Consider the following 26,721-nt stretch of genomic DNA (forward strand, 5'->3'; position numbering starts at 1 on the left):
GTACATTACTGCAGAGGCCATGAAGTAAGGGATTGATGGACGAGTTCGGGGTAGACGGCCGAGTCGTAGAAGAGGCTGGATAAAACGAGTCCAGCAATCCCTGTTCTGGCCGAGGTTTGTATAGTGCTTTTCTCAAACAATGTGAGGAAATATTTCATCCATCCGTCCGTCCGTCCGTCCGTCCGTCCGTCCATCCATCCATCCGTCCATTCCGTTCCATCCGTCCGTCCATCCATCCATCCATCCGTCCATCCATCCGTCCATCCATCCATCCGTCCGTCCATCCATACGCCTCCGTCCATCCATCCATCCGTCCGTCCATCTATCCGTCCGTCCATCCATCCGTCCGTCCATCCATCCGTCCGTCCGTCCATCCATCCGTCCATCCATCCGTCCATCCGTCCATCCGTCCATCCATCCATCCGTCCATCCATCCGTCCGTCCGTCCGTCCGTCCGTCCGTCCATCCGTCCGTCCGTCCGTCCATCCATTCATCCATCCGTCCATCCATTCATCCGTCCATCCGTCCGTCCATCCATCCATCTATCCACCATCCATCCATCCATCCGTCCGTCCGTCCATCCATCCATCCGTCCATCCATCCATCCATCCATCCGTCCGTCCATCCATCTGTCCGTCCGTCCGTCCATCCATCCATCCATCCATACATCCATATATATCACATCGCATCGCATCGCATCGCAGTATCGCAAATGATTACAGAGTAGTGGTGGTTGGCTGTTCTTAATTTTTCCTTTGTCAGTTTAATGTTAGGAAGCAAATTTTAAAAAGTTAGAGCAGCGGACAATAATGGACTTTCATACATACTTCATGGCCTAGGCCAAGAAGTTATATAGGGAGGTGGTAGGGAGCCATAAATGAGAAACTTCATGTCTCCATTTCGTGACATTAACACATACATTTCCGAGCATGTTTGAGAAAAAGTAGAAAAGTAGATTATGAACCGATTTAATAATAAAAATTGCCGTTTCTATTTTGTTTAAGTATTAAATTTCCCGTTGATTTCCTGTATAAAATAATTTTAGGTACGAGTTAAGTTCACAAAATTAATGTTAATGCACACAATATTTGCGATACTTGTCATCACTGACGTCACATAAAAAATTTGGGCGATCCGATGGGAATCGGGCCGCGTAGAAGTATGTATGAAAAATAGTTTACGTCCTATTCTCAGACCTACCGAATATACACAAAAAAAACATATAAATTGCTCAAGCAGTTTCGGAGGAGTTTGGTCACAAACATTAAGATCCGAAAATGTTATATATTAAAAAAAGAAGAGATAGATAGATTAGAGTCGTGTTGATTGATGAATGAATTTTAAATAACATCCGTCGGGCCCGGGGCCACCAGTCAGAAGGCACAAAAAAGTCTTACGCGCAGATAAACAGCATAAATACATCATACGTTTTTATCATATACACATCAACTGTGACAATTAGACTGTGACCATTTACGTACTGTACATGTACATATTTTGCATAGTGTTGTTTAGTTCTCCTTCGAGCCTTTTAAAGTCTTTGATATTCAATACAGCGCTGAACCCACTTTTACGACGTAGTCATGCCATTTAACTTGAAATATCACCTTACCATTAAGTGAGCAACACAAATACACAATATAGTATTGTCACTTCATTTACAACTACATCCAGCCTCAATCGTAGCTGTAGCTGTGCCATGTGATAAATATAATAATAATGAGCAGCACACATGTGCGCTGTCGTCATAATGCGATACAAATTGAATGTCGAATAATGTTTTCGCACGCGTATACTGTCAGGTAAGGCTGTTGAATTGGAATTACAGGATTTTACTAAATTCCCAACTAAGTGTACCGCGTCTAACCCAACCATCTTGTTTTCTGCGGAAGTTCGAACTTGGGACTAGCTTCATGGTCAGTCCGAAAGTTTAAAAAAGTGTTCCCCCCCCCCTAACATTTGAACGCACCTCTAAACTCAACTTAATCAGTTGAGCAGTTTTTAAGTTTTTGTAAAAAAATGATTTAACGCAAGGCCGGGAACTACGGAACCCTACACTGAGCATGGCCCGACATGCTCTTGACCGGTTTTTTTAGTATATCAGCCTTTCGTGGCTCTATGGGCTGGTGTGGGGGCCCTTATGGCAAAGATTGGGCATTGTATTGATGTTGTGTGGTATTGTAGCTACAGCGGCTATGTGATTGCCAAACAAGTTAACAAACTTATTATGATTAGGATAAATATAGCTGTTGGAACTTTTATTGGTTACATTAGATATTCTTTGCTATGGGATGTAGACCGTGTTTAATTTATTGATCCTTTAATGAGCTCATAATATTTCGACACAGTTTGCGACTAATAAATGTAATGTTATGAACCGTCAATCTTTAAAAACTATTTTTGTTCACTATTCTTTCTCAGTAACAACAGTTCTTTATACTTACTATGTTTTGATTTAAACTGACGTACTTTCAATGAAAAGTTTTTACTGCACGGCTTAAATTAGATACCTACGAATGTATTAAACCGTGGACGCAGGAGTCCGACTCGCAATAGGTAATTTTTTGTAATAAACATGATGTTGTGTCAATAAATTATGTCTTAGAAAGCTTTGTATTAGTAAGGTAAACGTCCGAATGCTCGACACGCTAATGCCCAATAGACGACACCCCGCTGTCATCTCTATTGCCAATGACATAAGATTTAAGATGCCAACTATTGGGACCGTGACGAGCACTCGTACGTTTACCTTGATACAAATAAGCATTATAAACTATAAATACTCAAAAGTGGGCATTCACGGAAATAAACAAAAATATTGACTTTTCCTTCACACGGCGTATTGTTTAGAGGCAGACGAAGCACGTTTCGAGAATGCGCAGCTACAGCGCCGAATATTTTCAAAAAACTAGCACGTAAGTAAATGCCATTTAACTGCGTGTCGTCTACCTAAAAAATACATCATCACCGTCATCATCCCAGCCTATATACGTCCCACTCTCACTGGCACACGCCTCCTAACAGAATGAGAGGACTTGGCCCGTAGGACCCACGATCCTCTGCTTGAGAGAGGTCAAACACTCGACCTCGACCACCACGGCTTCAAAAGTTCTACGTGTGCTAAACCCTTAGGGCCCTAGCCCACGGTGACTTTTCTACTAACGCGCGTTAGTCGCATTGGCAACGCGCTACAGAAGCGATGACAACGCGCTTCTAACGCGCTACAGCATCGCGACTGTATCAAAGCAAACGCGCGACGGTTTCGGACGACATCGCGGAGAGAACGGAGGGAGGAGAAGGGATAGGGTGAAGCGCGGCAGTAGCGCATTTGCATCACAACTGAATTATGGTTATGTGGGCGAGGGTACACAGCTAGCGACCGTATCGCGACTGTATCTATGCGAACGCGCGACAGCATCGCTACTGCATCGCTACAAAAAGTCACCGTGAGCGAGCGGCCTTATACCTACTAAAGATAGATCACTGTGTTTTATCCCGTAGTTTAATATAGACACGTCTCACGCGAAGTATGTCTTGTATGATAAACATGCCAGGCGCAGCTGCAGGCACAGAGAGTAGCCAGTCTCACGGTGCGGTGGGCGCAGTCCGCAAGCATCTGAGGAATCGATTAAATTGTCCGATTGATTAATTACAAGCGAGGGATAAAAAGACTCGCTTTAATACTATGATACGTCGCAATGCGATAACTTTACATACTTGTTAAATTAGCATAGTTCAGACGGGAAAGCGACAAATAAATTCTTTGCAAACGAATTCACGAGAACCGGTAGAAAGTTATTATAATTTCAATGTGCGTCAAATTTCTTAAATGCCTAGAACTAAGAATGCTAGGTAATGCAATTTACGAAGGGCTAATTTTGAATACATAATGACTTACTACATTAGATAGGAGCGAGAGGGAACAGGTGATTGCGTGTCCACTTACTCGGATAACCCGGTTCAGGTTAATTGCCATAACAATTTAATGTTCCGTACTACCTGAGTTTCCTGTAAAACTAATCATAGAGAAAGCATTTTCACCAGTGTAGGTACTGTTCCTCGTAGTCAAATTGGGTTTCTATTATGACAAAAGCAAAACTCGTTACAATAAAGCGTGACATTGCGGCGGTAAATGTAGTTAATTTGCTAATGCGTCTATTAATTTATCGATCCCTATTGACGGCCGAAAACTGTATACGCGCTGCCGGCGGGTAGGTAAATCTGCTTGGCTCGTTTAATACGACTTGCCAGTCAAGTTTCAATTCAATGTTATTTCGGGGGTTATACTAAAGGATGTTAAACACCTTAGCACTTAGCACAGTAGATAGTTTAATTTTGTTAGTGCTCTTTTTGTCTCATATTGGCTCTGTGCACGAAATCAGCGCCACCTAGCGTCCGCAACTTTTTTGGCTCTGATGCTCTGACGTTTTGAAATTACATCGCGACAACAATGAAACCTATAACGTATCAATTTATAATACAAAATTACTGTGATACCGTGATTTGGGTGGACAAAAGGTTGTGAATTCATTTTTGGTCATTAAAATTAAATGAGGTTAGTAAAATTTATTCAAAAAGTGTGTTTTATTTTCGTTATGTCAGGGTTTGTTTACTTTATGTTTTGTTGTACTTTTACTGTAAAACGAAAAGATAAAGCTATCTTATTGGTTTCTTTGAATAATAGTCAAATTATATAATTGTTCTTATATCGCTAGTAATAAATTAAATATCGTTTTCAGATCAAAATGAGTTGATACTCAAAATGATTTTTGACGACCGGTTTTGTGAGTATCACTATCACTCAATATAATATTTCAACCACAAACCGTTTCATAAGGAAAATTGTTGCTGTACCTGTCCGAGATGTAGAGGAATTAAGAACAAAACAGGGTCAGTGTTCAAGCTCGCGACATAACACAAACATCTATTACTAAAATTAGGTAGTAGTCTATACAAATTGCTTTGTTGATGACAGAGCCTAGATTATTTCTTCTTTTGGCCACTATATATCAGTTCTATCAGACCACATTTTTATTTTTTATTATTTTTTTATGGAATAATAGAGAAAAACTAAAAAAAATGCAACTTTGCCAGCTCAGCACATATAAATGCTCATATTCGTTTCTTTCGCTACATGCATTTTTCTCAATTAAGTGTTTTACCTATAGCTATTAATAGTGTTTTGTTTTTTTTATTGAGGTCAGTAAACGATTTAGTAGATTTGGTCGTTGTTCATAAGAGTAACGCGTTCAAAACATGACGTGAACTTGCAAGATTAGCTGTGAAAATCTTTGCAAAGAAAAGACCAGTGGTGGATTTATGTTTTTTAGGAGTGTAGGCCACTTTATATCCGCCGCCCTATGTAACTTTCTAAAATAATTTTCTCGTTGAAATCTGCCGCCCCTAGGCCGCTGTTGCCCCTAGGCCGCGGCCTATACGGCCTATTGACAAATCCAGAACTGGAAAAGACGTTCCTTCAAATTTACCCAACTGGCTGAATAATCCCAGGACGAAAAGCTAGTAACGAATATAATTTAACATGTTAAAATATTGTTCGATACGACATCACTTCGCAGCGAGAGAATATTATTTTATCATGAACAAGCATGTAGTACAAAAACGCGATAAGATAATAACAAACGAACAATTCAAAATGTTTTCCTACTGTAGTTCTATTCTAAATAACCCCCCTTCTTCGCAGTCGGGTAAAAATAAATACCTGTTTATGAAAACTTTGAATATTTTTAATACAAGCTTTTTTGCTAAAGTTCTGTACTTGCATTTTCATTCATCCAAACTAGGTAAGTAGTACGAGTACGTACATAAGTACCTACCTAATCTGTAACCGTTCGCAAGATTGACTTGGGTATTTAATAAATATCTGTTTGTTTATATCTATTTATGAGTTATGTTTATCCGTTACCTAGTAGGTAACCGTAACACAATCTTTGGGTCTAGATTAATTGGTGCACAATTCATCATCATCATCATCATCATCCCAGCCTATTTATGTCCCACTGCTGGGCACAGGCCTCCTCTCAGAGTGAGAGGGCTTGGGCCGTAATTCCCGGCAAACGAGCAGGCGGGTAACCTGCATGATGATAAGTGATCACCGCCGCCCATGGACACCTACATCATTCACAAGCAGAAAAAAAATGAGTTTATAATTATCCTGGAACCACCATTCTATCAGGACTATAACAGGATAGTAAGTTCTTATAACAACGGATAAAGGACGGAGTCTATAACTATAAGCGCCTTTTTAAGCGAATTTTTACTCGCTTCTTGAAATTAGCGTTTAGTATAATAAGTTGCATTTGAAAATAATTATTCATTTTAATAAGGCATACAATGAAAAGTTGTTTTTTTTACAATTAGCCTTACAAAGTTCATTACAAAACCGTTATAGACTTTTTGGTTTTAAAATGGTTTGCATTAGAACAACACCATCGCCATACTGTTAGGAATTAGGGTTCCACAATTATTTTAAAGATTCATAAATTCATATTTTAAACTGGAATCTTCAACATCACGTTCTTCTTCGTGCGCAGATTCCCCACTAATGCTCTCCTCGTGGATTAAAATCTAAACTAGTGTTGTTTTGTTCAGAACCTTACTTACTTATTACTTCCTTTGCCCGATATAAAGCTCCTGACAAGTTAATTAACTGTTGATGTTTTTCGAATTTTTCAACGGCTTCCATTTCTTCAAATCTAGTTTTGTAAAAGATTTGTATCCAAATTTCGTAACAGGAACAAATAGTAAGTCACAAAATTTAAAACCATGAGCCACGCGCGACTCATCTTAGCAAACTATAATAGTATTTCTGCGACCATTAAAATCAATTTTACACTTTTACTGGGCTTCACGAAGACAATTTTACCCCTTATAATCGTGTTAAGATTATAACAGCGTTCAACATCCACAATAGAACCAAGTATACTTACTCTGGGAAAAAGCCGTTATAGAACTTATTTACTTATTATTGATCCACATTGTGAACTTATAAACCCTTATAAGCTCAAGTAATAAGTGCAAATAGTATTCAGTACATTTAGTTCTAATTTATACTCTTATAGGCATACTTTGCTTATAATGGATTTATAATTATTCTTGTTGTAGGCAATTATAACTATAGTTTACCAGAGCGAGTATTCTCAAGCGTGTTTAAACCTTTGCAATACTTTTATAGGACATCTCAGCTTATACGGTGCTGTTAATTTAGATCTATAAGCGGTAATAAGTTAACGTATAAGGACGTATGTACTACAAGAATATCTAGACTCCGTGCATGCTATAATAAGCGAAGCAGCAAATTCTAGAACCACTAAGAGACCGTTATTAGTGCTGCAGGGCGCAGGCCTATAAAGTGTGCACCATAGGATAATTTTGTTGCTTGTTAGGACTGCGGGTGCGTTGCTGGCCTAAAAGGGGGGGGGGCTCCTATTTATTATTTAAATGTTTAAAATTTTTATCCCGATACCAAACGCGGCACGAAGCGAGGGCGTGAAGTTAGCAACAGTCTGCCGCACCGCACCCTTCAATTACTCGCCCCACTGGTTCGTAGAATTTCACCAAAACAGACAGTCAAATAACTTTTTTACACTACCTATATCTTTTACTAGCTTACATCCGCGGTTTCGCTCACGTGATCCGTTCTGGCATCGAAGTTCCGGGATGTCATTGATTTCCCGAAAAGTTCATCGTGGTTTCATTAACGTTGCATGATGACCACCAAATTGTATATAATGTCCTCCGGCGTCAGTGTGTTTCTAGCTTGGATGTGTAGAAATGAAATTTTGCGGAGAGTGCAAAAATATCTGACACAATCCGGCTACAAACAAATAGAATCGTGTCATATATATGCACGCTTTGTTGTGACAGATATTACGATATTAGTGCTGGTGACTGTACACATTGTAATTTTTGGTGTAATGAAATTTGAAATTTCCAAGAAAATTTTCAACTGCCGGATAGGTCAAGGCGAGCGAAACCTAAATATTAGGTTACAAAATAAATTGTTGTATGGGGGTTTTTCTATATAAGTAGTAGGTACTGTAATCTGTCTGATAAAGATAAACCACATTCATTGTCTGTGCATCTGTTCAAAACGAATTATTAACAATGACCTCGAGCATAGGAATTATTAAATTAGATAAATGATTGAAATACGCTCATTAATGACGAGTGTTGTCAAATTCAATCCAGCATAAGATCACAGATGCAACATTCAACAAAACGTACCTACCACTAACATTTAAGAAATTCCATTGTGCAACATTCTCAACCTATTACAATATAAAATTGTTACGTGAATTGCATTAACATAATAGCTGAATATTGAATGTCACAACACAATGCAATGCGTCACTTCGTAATCAAATATCTTCACAGGATTGATTCCTGTTTTTGATTAACTAAGCATTCCCAAATTACTATTTAGGGTCGTGATTCATCAATAATCAATTTATTATGTACGTATGCGCTTAACACTTTTTATGTAATATCTAAGTGTTTGTACAGTCGAGTTGATATTTTTGCTCACAAGTTTATGAACTCGATTGTACACATCTTTGAAAGTGAGTCAGCAAACCACGATGTAACCAAATAAGGGGGCGTCCATAAATAACGTAAGTCCCTAAGGGGTAATGGGTTCAAGCCGAATCTCACCCAATTTCGGGGTCTTGGAAAATAATAAGTACGTCATTTTTCTTCAACAAGAAACAGTGTAAAATTGCGAGAAAACTGGGTTATAAATACATATTAAGTAAAACACGTTTCTGCATTGAAATATGGTTAACGCAATCAAGCATAAATTGACGTGGTAACTGTAAACACATACATAAAAAGACATACATGAACTGAGAGAGAGGGTCGAATAAATCTCATAACATCTCACTAAGGGAGAGCGAAAGTCAAAAAATGGCCATAATCGCCTGACGTACGTATTTAATGGTCGCCCCCCTTCTTCTTCTTCTTCTTTACCTTCGCTTGCGCTGCACCAGTCAGCAGCACATAGGTACGCATGATGATCACTAGGTATGTAGACTCAACCAAAGGGAGATAACATTATCGCGGGTGCAACATTTTGACTCATTCAAAGCTTTCTACCGAAAAAATAGAGTAAGTTAGGTATATTTTACAAAGGATAATTATTTGTAGGGTTACATTTTAACCAATTCTCCTGTAATTCGTTTAGAAAAATGAAATGGAATGTATGTAAAATCTCATTTTCATTGGTCATTAGGACGTGCATGCTGAGTTTCCGCATGCTAGATTGCTAGATATATATCAATCAACTTATCGAGCAATGAAAATGAATCTTAATAGCTACCAGAAAGTTTAAAGTGCTACTGCTGGTGCGAATGCAAAGGAATGGGCTTGTTCAGATCAGAGAAAATACGAGTACGTAAAAAAGTTATCCATAACAGGAGGTGCTTCTGATGAAGTCAATTAACTATCCTAGCTTCGTCCTAAGCGGTCGTTTAGCAAAATATTTTTTACCATTCAATCTGCATATTTTTATCAATAAAATATAACAGCCGTTTAATCAATAGACTGACGTTTTACTGTAGTATACTATGCTTATTTTCGAAATAAAATTATAATTTATAATTGCATTCGTAATCTTATTTATTATGCCATCTAAATTGCTATTTATGCATAATATTGGATTGCGCAAATCCGTTTGTAGGCAACAACAAAGTGAAGTCACCCACGTGTATTGCATGAATTTGTTTGCGTAGCTACATTTAAATCGATTTATTGTTAATCTCTCAGTATATTATACTTACTTGGTATACTTTTAGGTACTTACATCAATAATGCGTGTAAACTACTATTAGTTTAAAGGGTTTAAGGTACCGTGACCAGCTGTAAGCGTATGTTATTGACCCCACAATAATATAAAGCTTTGGAAATCATTCCTGCAGCTAACAAGTTACTATATACCTATGGTCCGTGACTCCGATAGCATTTTTTTGAAAGAAAACAATCCTATGTCCTTCCCATAGTCTCTCAACTATTTTCGCACCAAACTTTTTCTAAATCAGTTCAGCGGTACGAGCGACGCGACGCGGCGCGGGGGGGGGGGGGGCGGCGGTAGCGTGACGAGGTAACAAAGATTTACTTTCGCATTTATAATATTAAATAAGATTCTTATTTCAACTTGATCTATGTTTGTATTATAAATACACCATGCCATGCTCTTTTTTTTTTGTTTTTTATAACAAACCCACCAACCAGGCGTCTGCCTGCAGTACCTACTAGCTTAAAAGTGTACAATGATCTTACAATCAAAAAATGTAAAAGGTGAAACTGGAGGGAGTTTTCTTAGTTCCGCAATATGAACGTTACGGGCAATGTATTTACCTAGCTAGGAATACTTTCTTCTTTACTTGTTTTCATTTCCAACGTCCCCAAACAAAATTGCATTTCACATGTGATCGAAGGTTGTAGCGGTGGTTGTAGCATACAATTACCTTCCTTCCCTAATGATGTCGAAACTATAAACGATTCACTGTTCACGATTAGGCAAACGCAGCCATCCGTGGTAATAATGTAGCTCGTTTCACTTTTATGCAGGCAATGTCTATCGATTTCCTTAAATACCAAAGAGGGGTGACTCGCTTCAAAATATCACGTGACTACGTAGCTGTGAATTTCGTGACCTAAAAACCCGCCTTGAACACCTTACCCGCTTCTCTATTCACTCCCATACCGATGCCGCATTAATGAATAAATTTATTTTTTGCCAGTAGGTGCTGCTTTATGACTTATTGTTCGATTCCTATTGCAATCATTAAACCTTAATAATGCTTACTTAATCCACGATGCTTAACTGTAATGCAGAAAAAGCTAGTAACATATCTTGAAACATAATGTCTTTACAGAACCACTAGCATCAAATATAAGGAAGCCGCTAAGGTGTTCAAATGTCACTGGCCACTCTAAAACGTTAAGGATAGAGACGAGTCACGATATGTTTGAGCACATCAGTACATAATGTACTTGAGGTAATTACTTGTAGTCACCACTCTGATCAACCTTCGACAAAAGCTTAAATGCTATTGGTCACGCAAGCTTAAGTCCCCTCTGTAGAAATTCAAACGATAAATGATTATCTAGTTAGGGCGCCCACTTCAGAAATACTATCAACTATGGGCTTAGTAAGCGCATCGAACTGTGTAATAATCGAGCGTTACATTTTTATTCTGAGCCTAATTTACTTACTAGATCCATTAGCTAAACTAAACCAATTCCGAGTAGATCAAATTATCAATTTGAATCGAAAAGGGAATAAACTAGCCGTTTTGCACGGCGTGAAATGAGGAACGTAGCCTACCTAGAATACGGTAGCCTACACTTAAAATAAGTAGCTTATCGGTGAATTATGTACGCGGACAATATTTGTTCAGTTTAAAACTACTTATGCAAAGACAGCTCGCGAGGTCTTGAAACTCACAGCTACCACAGCTTCACCACGCTACCACCAACTTCTAACATCTGGTAGCGTCAGCGTAGTGTGGAGGTGGTGATAGTTGGGCTTAGTGTGATGTGGCTACGTTCTTACAGCTTTGATGTGGAGGACACATGTGTTGCATATACGTCGCTATCCAAAGGTTGCGGGTGAACAAAGTAATCCAACTAATATTATAAATGCGAAAGTGTGTTTGTATGTTTGTCTGTCATTCACGTCGAAACGGAGCGACGGATCGACGTCATTTTTGGCATAGAGATAGTTCATGGGCCAGATAGTGACTTTTTATAATTGCGCGCGATAACCGAATTACACGCTGACGAATCCGCGGGTAAAAGCTAGTTGTATATAATTCATTAATATAAACCTCGGCAAAATAACACCTAATTAAATAAATTAAGAGAAGTTTCCCTGCCGGCCACGCGGCCGCGTTAGGTATTCGTTTCGGATATTGCTGTCTTTTTCGCCCGTGACATAAGCGCTCGCAGCCGTCCCCCCCCATGCCTTCCGCAACGACGTCCGTAATTTATATCGAGATAGCTGTAGGCTTTTCAAGATTTGGGCGGTTCATTTTTGGTTTTCGTTGTCCTCATATTATACGAAAAGGATAGAACAGAAATCAATGATATTTTACAATCAAGATCGATATTCATTATATCTTCTATGTCTGTGGTTATTTCGATTTTTGTAAAAATGCTTTATTAGTCTTTAATTCTCGTGCAAAGTTGACATCTTTTTTTGTCGACTTTTGAGCTCCTGTAATTCTGATATTACACATTTATATGAAAATCTGAAAAACCACAGGCATAGATAATTACGTATAGTTCATACTTACAAAATTTCATCTATTTCTATTGCCTAGTTTTCAAATGAGACCGAGACTACGTTTGTATGGAGAATGGAACGAAGAGACTTCTCTTAATAGTAATTGGTATGAAAGTATGACACTGCAGCAAAACCTCTTCGGCTCATGAGTTACATGGTTCCGGTTGTACTTAGTTTATTTGTACAATTTGTTACGTGACACAACACATAATTAATAACAAGAGGGATTGCAATGTTTCGTTGTTTAGGTGTACTACTTGAAGTTTGTTTAATACAAGTATATCTAAGTCAGCGCAAAAAGGCTTTAAACTTACTGTAGCTGCTCAGTCTGTAACGAAGTTAATTGCTCAAATGATTGCTGATATTGTGGTTCAAAAAAGATGTTTCATTGATGATGACCGTGCTTTATACTAAAATCAATGACCATGAAAAATAAAAAACCCGGCTGCGTAAAAAAAGTAAAAATAATAAAGCAAGTAGTCTTATTTTAACTATGTTAAGTAATTATGAATAACTAACCCATTTAAATGTTTTATGAGCGGTACATACACATATGTAGCATAAGTATAATAAAATAAGTTATAAATCTTTATGCGCAATTTGTTGCTCCAAGCTGTTTTCAATCATATAAATGTAATGTACATAATCGTGCTGTAATTTTCTTTTACAGCCTTTTATTTTGATTCCCCAAAAAAACATTTTTAGCCCCTTACGCATTCATCGCAGAAGTGGCGAAAAAAACATCTATTTTGAAGAAAATACACTCTATAACGTGTCTATTTTCTATTCCTCTTATAAATTTAGTTCTGTGTAAGACAGTAAGAGTTTTGTCTCGTTGTCACCAGATGGATGGCGCCGGTGAGCCTGGCCATCTACGCGCCGGGAGCCGACATGGCGCCCACAGTCAACAGCATCAGGTACCTACGGGATTGCACGGACAACGAGCTCATAAGGGAATTCGTCACGTTCCATGTGTTCTTCCAGCACAAACATATACCTAGCAAGGTGAGATAGACAATAATAGACAGTAATAGTAGCTAGTCTTTTATTAGCTCCACCTGTTATATCTACTCTTTAATCTCAATTATTCTTTGTTTCTAATCTGGCAATTTAATTTTGATCTAATTGCAGTGGTCGAATTGACTTGAAATTTGGTACATATATAATATTATGTAGGTTAGATGACAATACAAGTACTGTTAACAAAAAACTTGAATTAAAATAAAAATAAAATCTTAATTTTAACGGACTGACTGACATAGGACTGATTAACCCTAAAACTGACACAATAAGTCGCTAAGTTGACAAAACTGTGAAAGCAATATTGTACAAGTTTTTACGCTGCCTCAAACACCAGCTCTATAATATGTAAAATAATAAAAGAATCTTTGCGGACTGATGTATGTTCTCACTTGATCCATTTTGTATTCCAGATACCAGACCCGGAGGTCTTCCTGAACACACCTTATAATTGCACCGAAAAGCCCCCGTACGTCGTCAACTCCTCGACGACCTACATGAAGTTGAAAAGTCTTTTGTACCCAGTCAACGTCGCACGCAACATTGCCAGAGATGCCGCTCTCACCCACTACATACTGCCTTCCGACATCGAGTTGTATCCTAGTCCTAATCTAGTGCCCCGCTTTTTGAACATGATCGCACGGAACGCGAAACCTCTGAACACGTCCACCAAACCCAGAGTGTTTCCGATCAGTATATTTGAAGTCGATGCCAAAGTCAAAGTGAGTTAAGCCGGTTGCCCTTGCCTGACGTGCTGTGTCATGAGTCTACGTTATATACCTCTATATCGTCACTCTTTGAAAAAATCTCGTATCTGAAATCAATATGTCAACAAAATTTAACATTGACATAATAATCATAAAGTTCACTCGAGAAATTATCGATTTTGAGGTACGAGTTTTTTTTTAAGTAGTGGCTATATACAGTGTGTCGCAACCGCAACTCAAACAGTCACGACACATTGCATCAGACAATTAAAAATGTCACCATAACTACTAAACGTATGAAATCAATAGCATTCTGATGCGCCACGCTACGACATATCAGACATAGAAATCCAGCTTCATGGTTTTAAAAGCTATTGTAAAAAGCAACTGTTATTGTGTGTTATTTTTCATATAAAATATTTTGACGAGCTGTTTTCAGATCAAACTTTCAGAGAAGACTCATAAAAAAAAATGCCACATATGCTCGTTTAAGATTATGACCCTACAAATAAATTTTCAATAAGTCGAAATTATTGCACCTTTCCTTTTTCATTCCGGTCGTATACATGTAAATGATGAATCACCCTGAAAATCAAATAATCCTTACATTTCAGGTGCCATCAACAAAGACAGAGCTCCAAGCAATGTTGAAGAAACAGACAGCTATTCCCTTCCACAAGTTTGTGTGCCCTAACTGCCACAACATACCTCAAGCGGCGCAGTGGATGAGCGCCAAGGAAACCACACGTACGTTGAATTTTAAAAATTATAATCGGTACTACACATGTTTTAGACTACCGCGGTCATTATTAATTTTATGATTTGAAGTCTGGTTTTGTTCCACGTACCTTGATTTTAGAGAAGCTCGATATTTCGGCACAATGAGGGCTATCGCGTTTGAATTCGCCGCTAGAGGCGCTAGTGTAGCGTGAGGTCTCCGAAATGTCAAATCTCATATTTTTGGGTGAGCTACGTGGGTTTATTTATAATTAGAATAATTTTGTGAATATTTTGCATTACCTGAAATTAATTATGACAATTATGCGTTACGGGGCAATGAATGTCTGTGTTTTGAGACAGTTTTGTCTGTCGGATACTTTTGTCCTCCCTTTTTCCCCACTAAAACGGGACTACGCAACGCTGTGGTTGCTCGATATTTTTATGGTAGGTACGGTTTAAATGTGTATTAAATAATAATATGACTTTAATCTAAACTTTGTTTTCACCCCGTAATAACAGACTTTGAAAGCCACACTTAAAAACCTCACGCAACAGTGGCGTCATCTAGAAAGACAAAAAACGATAGCCCTAATTGCATGGACCATGATACTATGAGATGCATGTCGTCTCGTGATCATGGCGCATGCAACTGTGCCGAAATATCAAACTTCTCTCAAATCAAGGTACGCGGAACAAAACCCGAATTTAAATCATAAAATTATAACCGATACTAAAAACAAAGTAATAAGCAATAGCGCTCTCTTTTGCTAACTCCGAACTGCCGCGATGTGGATGGCTACATTTATTATAGTTGGTTTGTTTGTTAGTCAAGTCAAATCTTAAACGCAAAATTGTAAACAGTGTCAAGTTTTAAAGTTACACTTTTTGTTTCGGGAAATCGCATAGTTCCGCGAGGATTTAAATAACAAATTCTACCGGACAAAAACAAATATCTTAAATCAAATATAAAATATTGTCTGCTGTGACTTAAAAACGTTGTCCCAAAATTTTTAGATAATTCGGCAATACCCGTTACGCTGCAACAATTAATCTCGCGGTGTCGTGAGCTATTTATGCGTCTGCAGCATGGCATTGCCGCCGTATGGGGCATTCTAATTGCGTATTATGGTTCAACGAACCCGCATTGCGCTGGGAGCGGACGCCGGCCAAAATGCGCCATTTTGTAAAATCGCAAAATTTTTCAGTGACACAATTGCCTAGCTAGTACCTCTACGAGTATAAATATGAAATTTGATGCATTCAATTACTCTACTAACTCTACGCGTGTGCTTTTTCCTTGAGAGACAACATTTCAGTTTTACATGCAACTAGGGCAGCGTCCATTAAACACGTGATGTTCAGAAGAGGTCAAACGGGGGAGGGGTCTGGAAAAAACACTAAATATCGGAGGAGAGAGGTGGATTGCTTCTTTTATTCGTATGTAGGTAGATCTTGAAACACAAACTTCACATAATGCTCGGTTCACATAATTCCAGTACAATCGTGCCAGTAGCGATACATGCGGGGACACACTCCAAACGAGTTACACAAGATCTTTGAGTATTTATCTAGAACGGAGAGGGTATCGCTCACCGGTTGCTAATCGTTTTTTCTGTCAAAACTCGCGGGGGGGGGGGCGATGCACTCCCACATATGCAATTTTACAACTAATGAAAAAAGCACAATGTTTGTACTCACGCATACAAACAGAATTCATAAACACAACAGTAACTTGCATGCACACGGTAAAAAACTTCTTGTCTGGACATGACATTTGTACGTCACACATAGACAACAAAGTAAAAACAGTTAGAGCTGGGGCCATATCGATAAGAATGTCGAGCATTCAATCGAATCGATTGTCGATTTCAATTCATACATTCAGTCATTCATTAAATCCTATAAATTTAAATAGAAAATAAGATTGCTATATTGAGGTTTTATAAGTGTTTAGAGCTTTTCTACTGAAAACTGATTCTAGGCTTTATCAAAAGCTTTATATATAGCAACATTTTTACATAGGTACATGATATCTTTGGATAGTTATGTTCATTATTCGTATACCATAGGTATCAAAAGTAATACAACAGGTACCGAATTAATCACATTGTCTAGTTATCTCGTTATAATGATCTAGTGAATCTTAGATAAAAGTAATAAAACAACATTTATAAGCGGTTTAATAAACTTTTACTTCAAAACAAGAAAAAACGCCGTCCATAAGGTGGCGAGAGCTGGATGGAAGCTCATAATACCGTCTTTCAGGCGGAATGCATGGGAATTATAATGGCAACAACAGCGATTGACTCCAGAAAGATACAGGATTTCCTCATCCGTATATTTTCTGATAGAGGTATTTTGGAAACCTATAACAAGTAAATACCAACGCAACTCTGTTTTATTATAATAAACCTGAAAATGCGAGACCATGATATAATAAATCATTCACTGATTCATTCACTCAATAGTTTATCGATAGTGGAAATATGTGTGTCCCCTCTCTAGAATTTTATCGGAGACAATCGGTGTGGCCATTAATCAAGTTGGTAAAAATGGCCAATATTACTAGTGGTAGATGAGATAATTGAGATAGCAAAAAATAAAATAAAATAATTTTGATTAAATCGTTATAAAAAATAATACGTAAAGGTCAATTTATTAAATAACGAATAAAAAACAAAACTGCGCTTCATGTCTAGTAAAAAAAAAATAACAATAAAAATAGTGATTAATAGCCACTTTCACATCAAACGTAAACACTTATTTGATTATAGGGACAGATAATAAATATGTAATAGCTTAAATAGGTAGGTACTCTAATCACACAAAACATATGTCGGAGTTGACCATGATGCTACATAACGCAAGTAACACCATAATAGCCACAAGTATTGCTTCGGCAGAATCTCGGTATAGAGCAGTGAAACACTGGATCAAGCGATACTACTACACGTAAGATAATTTCTTGGTATGCGTCTGTCTCAAGCTCGCTCTAGTGTCACTGCTCTATAACGAGACACTGGCGAAGCAACACTTGTGGCTGTTAAAAGTCTTACTTGCGTCATATAGCACTATACTCTATGGGCTATACTCCAACATATAATAAAATCGTTATACATTCCATTACTCAACAGCGAACGAGGCGAAAAAAAATGTCGGCGTCTGGCCTTAAAGTTTACATTGACGATGTCAATCAAATAAATAATGTGATAAACGTATAATTCATAATAGCAATCAAAAATTCAATTAATCTATACTAGGTACAAAAAAATCTTAAAATTGCCAAATTGGCCACGTTTATAAAAAGTTGGCCACACTGGCCATCAATAATATTATTTTAAACTTATCGTATTTTTACTGTTAATACACCAATAATAACGTAGGAAATACTTTCCGATGAAAAGTTACGTTTTGTTTTTGTAGACTTAACGTGTCAGACCTTTTACTAACCCCAAAATCACTGCATCCAGTCATTTTTGTCGGAGCTCTGTTCACTGACAAGTACGGTTCCGAAATGTCACGAGAGGCGAGCGAAACAGTTTTATTAAACGAGTATACCCGGCGGGTTCATACCTTTGGCCGTACAAGCTCAAACTGAATAGGAATTTAAGATAAATTTGTAGTTGTGTTTTTTTTTAATTATTTAAGTATACATATCTTCGTTTAAATTTTCATGTGGAATTGTGTTATAAAACAAAAAAATGTTGGTACAAAATAAAACGATATCCATTCTGTCAACAATAGAGTGAGGCCTCTTCTCGTAGCCTTGTGTGCGTGGCTCAGCACAAACTGTACACAGCCGTACAATATAATTATATTTAGGATATACATATAATGTTTCTTTTTAAATTGTAATTCAAAAAATATATAATTCAATGCCGTTGCGAAACCGTTCATTTTTTATGACGTAAAATTGTTTTTACAGAAATGGATGTATTCCACGTGGGCAAGAGGAAAGGAAAGTATGTTATATGGGAGCCCATATTCATTGGCACTCACCGCGACCCCTATTACGATGAGCGGCTCAGCTGGGAAGGCAAGAAAGACAAAATGACTCAGGTTAGTTACCAAATTTTTCATTGCAACTTAAAAGACTGCGGAAATGAGCAATCACTTCAGTCTCCGCTTGGATTATGTAATATCCGCCACAGCAGTACGTGCAAAAATATCTGACACGTCCTACCGGCTCTAGAAACAGAGTCTTATCAGATATTTATGCACGCTTTGCTGTGTCAGATATTGGTGCTGGTGACTATACAGTCGAGGGCATTTAATGTATACATTGACCTTATGGTTAATGGCATAAAGGTGTGTAGGTATTTTTGACGTCTGCTCTTGACTGTAGGTATCATAAGTACCTTATGACCAAGCAAACATCATCGTGTTTTGTTTCTTTTCAACATGACCACATAATCTACAAAGGGTTCGAAACATCAGAATTTGTAGAATTCTAACACATATACTGTTTTTTTTTTTTCAGGGATACATATTATGCGTGAAGGACTATGACTTCATGATTCTCAACAACGCGTTCCTGATCCACAAACCCGGTATAAAGCGCTTTGCGAAGAACGCAAAGCGTGACGCTATTGTGAGCAGACAGAATCACTTCGTGAAAGGCGTTATTACACCTGAACTGAAAAAGTTGTTCGGAACCAGAGACGGGTGTGCAATGTGACGAATAAAATAAGAAAATGCTGTGAAATAGGAATAATTCATTACTTACCTACCAGTCTCCTCGCGTGTTTTACGATCCATTCATGTTGGAATCTAGCGTTATTTGGAGATAGGGATCTTAAATTGTTACCGGTTCGCTACAACCAAATATCATAATACCATGTTCCTAGTACGTCGCAATGTCAAAACAGATAGTTCCAAAATGTCAAAAATCTCAAATATATTTATTTTCCGTCTAACAAAATGTCATTATTACCTTTACACATTACATCCGATATCCAAAATATATAATTGGTAAAAAACAACTTCAAATATCGAATTATTATTAAGACTGAAGGTGAAAATATATTAGCTTCATAATTACCAAAATTCAAAAATGTATCGGTTAATTTTAACAAATGGTGTTTTTTTACTTATTTTGTACAATAAAGAGTTTGTTTTTAAATTCAAAAATACCTTAAAATGGCCCAAAGATCAAAATGACTCTGTCTCATAATACCTAAAATTTGGTCTGGGGACACTAAATTTTCGATCGTATTTATGATAAAAAATAGTAACAAGATAAAACTGAATAAAATCCAAGTTGATAATTAATTTAGTTATTCATCGCTATATTTATGAAAAACAGTGATTTCGGAATTCAGACATTTTTCCATAGCAGCTCTGTAAGAGTTTTAGGTATTTTGAGACTACATTTTAATCTTGAGACATTTTTGTATCATTTTAATTTGAATTACAGTCATGTCAAGAATACGGTCTTTTAAGAAGTAGGAGTAAGTGATTTCAAATTTTAGACATTTTGAAACTAACTTGTTTTGACATTGCGGCGTACTAGGAACTTGGTAATCAATGACATTTGGTTGTAGTGAACCGGTAATCATAAATTTTCATAAAGATAAATTAATCTCTCAATAAGATTAAAAACTACGAGAGTAAGTGGAATTTCGAATGATATCCATATTTTTCCAAGCTTGAGTAATCAAAGGAATTGAAGGCCTAAATAAAACATATCAGCGTATAAGCACTACGATATTTTTCTAAGAGAATTTTATTGTAACTTATATCGCCTTAGGCTCTTGTACAATTTTAATTAATGATAAGGATTTTCCTATATGTTGAATACGTCATTTACTTATACTTCTTAAAATAATGTTTTCACAAACTCAACGTTTTCATTTATATCAATTGGTACAACTGGGATAAAAACTTGTCAAACGGATTTTTCCGGCTACCTAAGTGCATTATTTATTTAGAAGAACATCAATCCTTATTGTTGTGTATTGATGTATCTATTTCTAGCTTACTGAGTATATAATCTCGATCTTATCCAATAATAAGTCAGTTCTAGGCTCTACATAGGGGGACCAAGTGATCAGCATTTATCACTTGATCATTGGTCAACGAAATTTTTCTAAACTTTTTTGTAGTTGACTGTGTTAAATAAATACAGTGAATTAACGCACATCGTTATATTTATACCTATACCAAAAATATTCATTCTCCTCATTAATCCAACGTAAAGACTGTTTGTTAATTATAACATGACAAAATGAAACCGATATCGTGTAAGCTAATACATATAATAGCTCCGAAAACTTTTAAATCTCATATTTTTTTATAAATCTGGCTTGTATACAGTCATTGAATCTTATTTTGGTACGGCACAAGTTTTATTTCAACTTCGTAGTGTTATGTTATGGGAATGGTTTACTAAGTACATATCTCATACGGACTGTATTAAGGAGCTGTTACACAACCCATTGATTAATTTTATCTGACGGATAAACATGATGCCGTCTTCGTCTATTCGGACAAAAGAAATAGAGACATTTATCCGTCAGATAAAATTAATCAATGGATGGTAAACAGGGGGTAAATGTACTAACTAGCCCATTATTATTAGAAGTGTGGGCATGTTGCGAAATTTAATTGAAAAAACTGAATGTTAACAATAGTATTGGTTTTTTTGGCAGTAGTCCTCGCGATTGTAAGCTGGCTGTAGTTCTTTGACGAAAGAAACCATTTGTCAAAACCGTAGTTCCATAGAATATCAGCATGAAGATATAAATCGATAACACCGGGGCCATTCATTTATTACGTTTTAAGACGATGTTTACTAGTGTGTGACCCCCTCCTCCCCCTAAATAAGAAAAATAATAAAAAATAGGCCGACCCCCTGTTAAATAAATTACGTAAGAAAAAGGAAGAAAAGAGTAACAACTTCTAGGAACGTTTACAATGGATGGAATCAATCATTATAATCATTTGGATAATAACTACATAACATTTTCAATCCATGGGCTCAAAACCCACTCAGAAAGTGGATCTGCCACTGGAACATCTCTAATATCAGGTGTTGCTTCTTCTTGGTCATTGCCCGCGCTTTTTCAAATCTTAACTTTACATATTTTGTGATCTTACGTAAGAACTATCAAGACTCGCATCCCACTCTCTTTTAAGAAAAAATAAGACATGGCCGACCCCCTCCCCCCCTAAATCGTCTTACGTAATAAATGAATGGCCCCACTAAGAATTGGGGTCCCGGTCAAACTTGTTTGAGTTTTAATACTACTATATCAATCAGAAGATACGACATCATACTTTATTGGCTCGGCTGTTAATTCAGTCGTTAAACTAAAACTTCAAAGCTAAACCAAAACCCAACACCTAACTTTGTACCAATAAAAAAGACGCCATATTAATGTCCTTTATTTATTGAGTTTGCTTGTGTAAGTACTTCACAAATTTCTGGGATCCTACTGCTTAGTTTATGAATTCAGTATCGAAGCATACCTTAAATACAACACTAACAAATGCGTTTGTAGAGTTAGCATCAAACGTATAACTATAACAGAATTTTTGAGACTTTACCTCTATTATTTAAAACGGAAAACTAATTTGTACAGCTAGCATCAAACAATGGAATATATTTTACAGAAATTTTCTTAGACCTTACATCTACTTACCTATTACTTGATACTCAAAACGAAAAACTGGTCGATTTCTTCCGACTGCATTTCAATACAAACCGGTTCCCTCTGGTATGAAAAAACAGGTTTTTCTGTTAAAAACTGTTATAAATAAATAGTCGTCTACACGGTATATAGGTATGCTGATTATGATAACTTGGTAAGTAAGCATATAATGTGTAAGAGATCCGAAAGACTAAAGTAAAGAGCTTCTCATAAAATGGAATTTCAGTCTTAGACAACGTATTTTAGGTATGTACGCAAATTTTACATGTCAACCGTAGTTAAATCTACATCAAATTCAGCAGAAAAATATCTACACACTATTACTTAGGTACTCTTTGAGTAGGCAGCGTCTAGAACTTTTTGAGCTGATCTCTGATAATTCCACGTACCTACTGCCTAATTAAAGATTGCATTAACAATAAGCGGTTTATATCATTTTAAGTGATGCGCTACAAGTCGATTCCTACGTACATATCTTTTCTTAACACTTAGCATATATTTTAAGATTATTAATTACGTTAAATTCCTCAAGTGCATTATACTTGTATCTAGTTGTATATCTTCTTCTATTATAAAGCTTTTAATAAATGGTGTGTCTATATATAGCCGTTTAATGTTATTTTTAAGTAATCATGGAGTTACATCGCAAAGCGTAACTAGATTAGTAAATTTTGAGTCCATACAAAACTTTTTGGTAAACTTTGCGAAATTGCTTGATTGATACATACTTTTAAAACAAGTAAAAGGGTAATAGAATTTAAGGTACCTAACTATTGACTCAATGTTTACAGTTTATGGCCTAAGTTGGCAATGTCATTTCCACATACAGGTGAAAAGCCTATAAATAGAGATATAGTGCTGTGAGATGGGCCTTATGTATCGGCTATTAAGTAGCTATATTTATATAAGTGATAAGTGTTAAACTCACCACGTTCGGACATAGTCATAGATAGGTAGTTATTAGCAGATCCTGAATAGGTATAATTTTCTGGCTCGAATTTCGAAAATAAAGTAAAATCTTTATTTTCAGTATTCCCTTGATTCTATTAGCTTAAGTTTATATGTAAATGGGATTCGGTTTTGGTATACGCATGTGGTGAGTTTCACTTGTAGGCTGGCGCCTCCTAGTTTGTAAGTGCAATATGTAGAAAGTCTCTCGATGTGATCATTTATGAAAATATTTATCAAAATATAAGAATAATGTAATTGCTTTATCTTTTATAATATTATAAACAATTTCTTAGGAATCATCATGTAAAGTATAATCGGTGTAGAAATCAAAATAAATAACTTTCTCAATGTATGATCGTTTTTATTCCTTGTGAATTCTATAGGTAGGTATTAGAACAGATTAAAATTATAAACAACGCAACAACTTAAGAAAAGTTGCCATAAACAATGTAAAAGAGGCTATTGAGTTTGAATTCAAAAACTGGCAAAAACACCACTGTTTGGACCTTGGACACGGAAGGAACACAGCGCATGTCATGTCCCTTGTTGGAAACCTAGATCCAGATGCTCCTCCTATACTGTCCTACTTATACCGTAATTCTGTTCGGAAAAAGAGTTGCGATAAGTTGGCCCGCCGAGTAGAAACGTAATGATACTACCTACCAACCAACGTGTATTTATTACTAATACTCGCGTTACCGCATGACAAATTTCAGTCTAAACCACACATCACACCACTTGATGACTTGTTTGATTTTACGCTTATTTGTAGAGATCCTTACTATTGTTTTTGTTTTAAATAATATCCCGCATAACGACTTCTGACTTGAACGAAGTCTGATGGTGATTTTTCACCGGCGAGGCGAGACGAGAATTGAAATTTGTATGCATTCTCGCGCGCCCGCCGCAAGCCACCGCGGGCGCTGCCATACAAATTTCAATTCTCGTCTCGCCTCGCCGGTGGAAAACCACCTTGAGACGGTCTCTTTACTGTCATTTCAAATGGGGTTGTAACTTATTTTTGCTTGTATGTAGGTATAAAAGTTCTCCCTTTACCAACGTGCTCTAATAATCAGGCCCAACCTCTGCAGGTCCTATAACGAATTTAAAGCAATTATGCCTGAACCTACTATTACAAACAATATGCTTATTGAAGATCTCGATGCAGTAGATCTCTTTAAACCTCCAACAGGGCCAGGCGGGTAATGGCTGTCTGGTGGTCTACTGGAGTCCCTGAATCGAGCGAACTCATCGTATGTCTCTATACGGCTTCTTCTTGGTACGACTTCCTCGGCTGGCTCAGGTTCTACCTTTTCTTCCTGCTGCGGCTCCTCAGGTTTCGCTTCTTCAGTCTGCTGATCTTCATCACCTTTGGTATCACCGTTGGACAACAATAGCCCCTTAAACAAGTTATGTGGGACCATTGCATCTGGACTATCATGTTGACATCTAAACTGTGAACTGTGAGCAAGTAGAGTAACCTCTGTAAATCTACTTCTAAGGTTGACCAGAGCTTCACGCGCGTGGTGTCGTGAAAGGATACGCAAATGTATCGAGATTAAGATAAGATATAGAATTGTGGGCGTGCAGATCAAATGCCTTTTTAGTGTCATTGTTGACACGTGGTTGACACATTTCATGCGTATTTCCATCTTTTTTTTTACACAGGTGAATTCTCGCAGTAACATTTTTGTTCTTGACTAACCTTTTTGTGTTGAGTACCACTAACCATTTGAGAGTTTATTGAAAACAAGTGATAATAACGTTAATTCGGTTAGGTTTGGTTCGTTATTTCGTTGATGATTTGAAAGGCAGTATTTTTTTATTATGGCTCAATTGGCTCAAGCATTAAAGAAATCGATCCTGTTCGGCAAATTCAGCATTAAAACCCTTGCGTCTATTGTAACGCAATAGCCCCATTTTCTCAGGTCTGAAACCTTTTACTTTAGGATAATATTATAGCTGTTAATCTAACTATACATATGTCTAATAAAGGAATAAATTTGTAATCTGTACCTGCAATACCTATCTAGAAAACTTAGTTTGTTAAAAAAAAGAACCCAGAAATTGCTGTTTAGAATTCATGTCTGTTTGTCGGTTTGTTTTTATCAGCATCACGTTAAAACTAATCCAACGAACGTGGGGAATGGATAATTTTTAATGTGGGAAAATTCCTCCTGTAAAGTGGGCATATTTTAGGAAGGCTTGAATCTAGACACGCGGTAGCGTGTCAAGCCAAGTTCAAGCTAACAGAACTGACAAGCAGCATCGTGTGTAATTTTACTCTAACCATTTTCTTAGTGAGAATGATCTCAATGCGTCATACATCAAAGCATCACCAAATATCGTAAAGTTCCAAGCAAAATCGCGCCACACAAACAGCAAAACCTACAGAATTTACATTGATTATGAGCCAAACAGTACTGATATAGCTAGTATAAGACGGTATTGCTGTGACTGCCCAAATGGAATTAGTGTTGGGCGTGGGATATAAATATACCATTTGCAATACAATGCCTTATTTTATATAAGAAATAAATTATAATAACGTATTTCCTTTATGTAAATACGTGACAAGACGAGCTGACAGAAGAACGTCATAGAGCTGTTACAACCATAGAGGTTGCGCCGTACCAACACTTGTCCTCGCGATAAGCAGCGAAGTGGATCATCAGCTCCTTGAGCCGTGGGCACCCTTCTTCGCAGTGATTTTTTGATTTGAAGTACAGTGGGAAATTTTTGTACAATACAATTATTATTATATTGTATTTTGTTTATTTGTTGATTCAATATAAAATTTTCAGCTAAGAGATGTAAAAAAAAATACTCGAACCTATTAGGAGATAAAATTGTTTGGTACCCCTGGAATCTAGGAAGGGGCTAATGCGTCTATAAGAAACGAGGTCAATTAGACGCTAGAGCCCCAAATATTTTTGTTCAACTAATTACCCTAAACTAAGGCTATAATTTAGCGTACAACATAATAATAAACTTTGTCATGTGTGTTTTTATAAAATTATCTCGATTAAAATCATTCCGACCAATCCGATCACATAATACTTAGTAAAAGACGCTTTCACCCCACCTGGGATTATAGCGTCTAAAAATCCAAGCTTTTACAGAAACGTTTTTTACACGTAGAAGTTATTAAAAATGCCATAAAATGGCAATAAAACATAAAATTAGATAAAATATGCTAGCTTGTATCATAAGTTATAGCTTTTAAGGATACATAATGTGTTTGTTATAATCTGATAAAAATGCTGTTTAAAGTATTGTGACGCATTAGCCCCGGTTGACCTTAATTAACTGCCATAACAAACAGCCATAGGTATCTAACTTATTCAATGATAATAACCGCAGGACC

The 26,721-nt window shown here is 36.9% G+C and overlaps 1 protein-coding gene across 1 annotated transcript in view; it reads left to right on the top strand.

Annotated features, from left to right (window-relative positions):
- Positions 1–23,704, top strand: part of LOC141426861 (beta-1,4-glucuronyltransferase 1) — a 114,326-nt gene extending 90,622 nt beyond the window's left edge. The window contains exons 5-7 of the mRNA XM_074086085.1: positions 14,646–14,778; positions 18,677–18,810; positions 19,232–23,704. Of these exons, the coding sequence (XP_073942186.1) occupies positions 14,646–14,778; positions 18,677–18,810; positions 19,232–19,429 (465 nt within the window). The 3' untranslated portion in view covers positions 19,430–23,704. The remainder of the gene's footprint in view (positions 1–14,645; positions 14,779–18,676; positions 18,811–19,231) is intronic.
- The last annotated feature ends 3,017 nt before the right edge of the window (positions 23,705–26,721 follow it).

This window comes from Choristoneura fumiferana, chromosome Z (assembly GCF_025370935.1).
Source record: "Choristoneura fumiferana chromosome Z, NRCan_CFum_1, whole genome shotgun sequence".
Lineage (NCBI taxonomy): Eukaryota > Metazoa > Arthropoda > Insecta > Lepidoptera > Tortricidae > Choristoneura > Choristoneura fumiferana.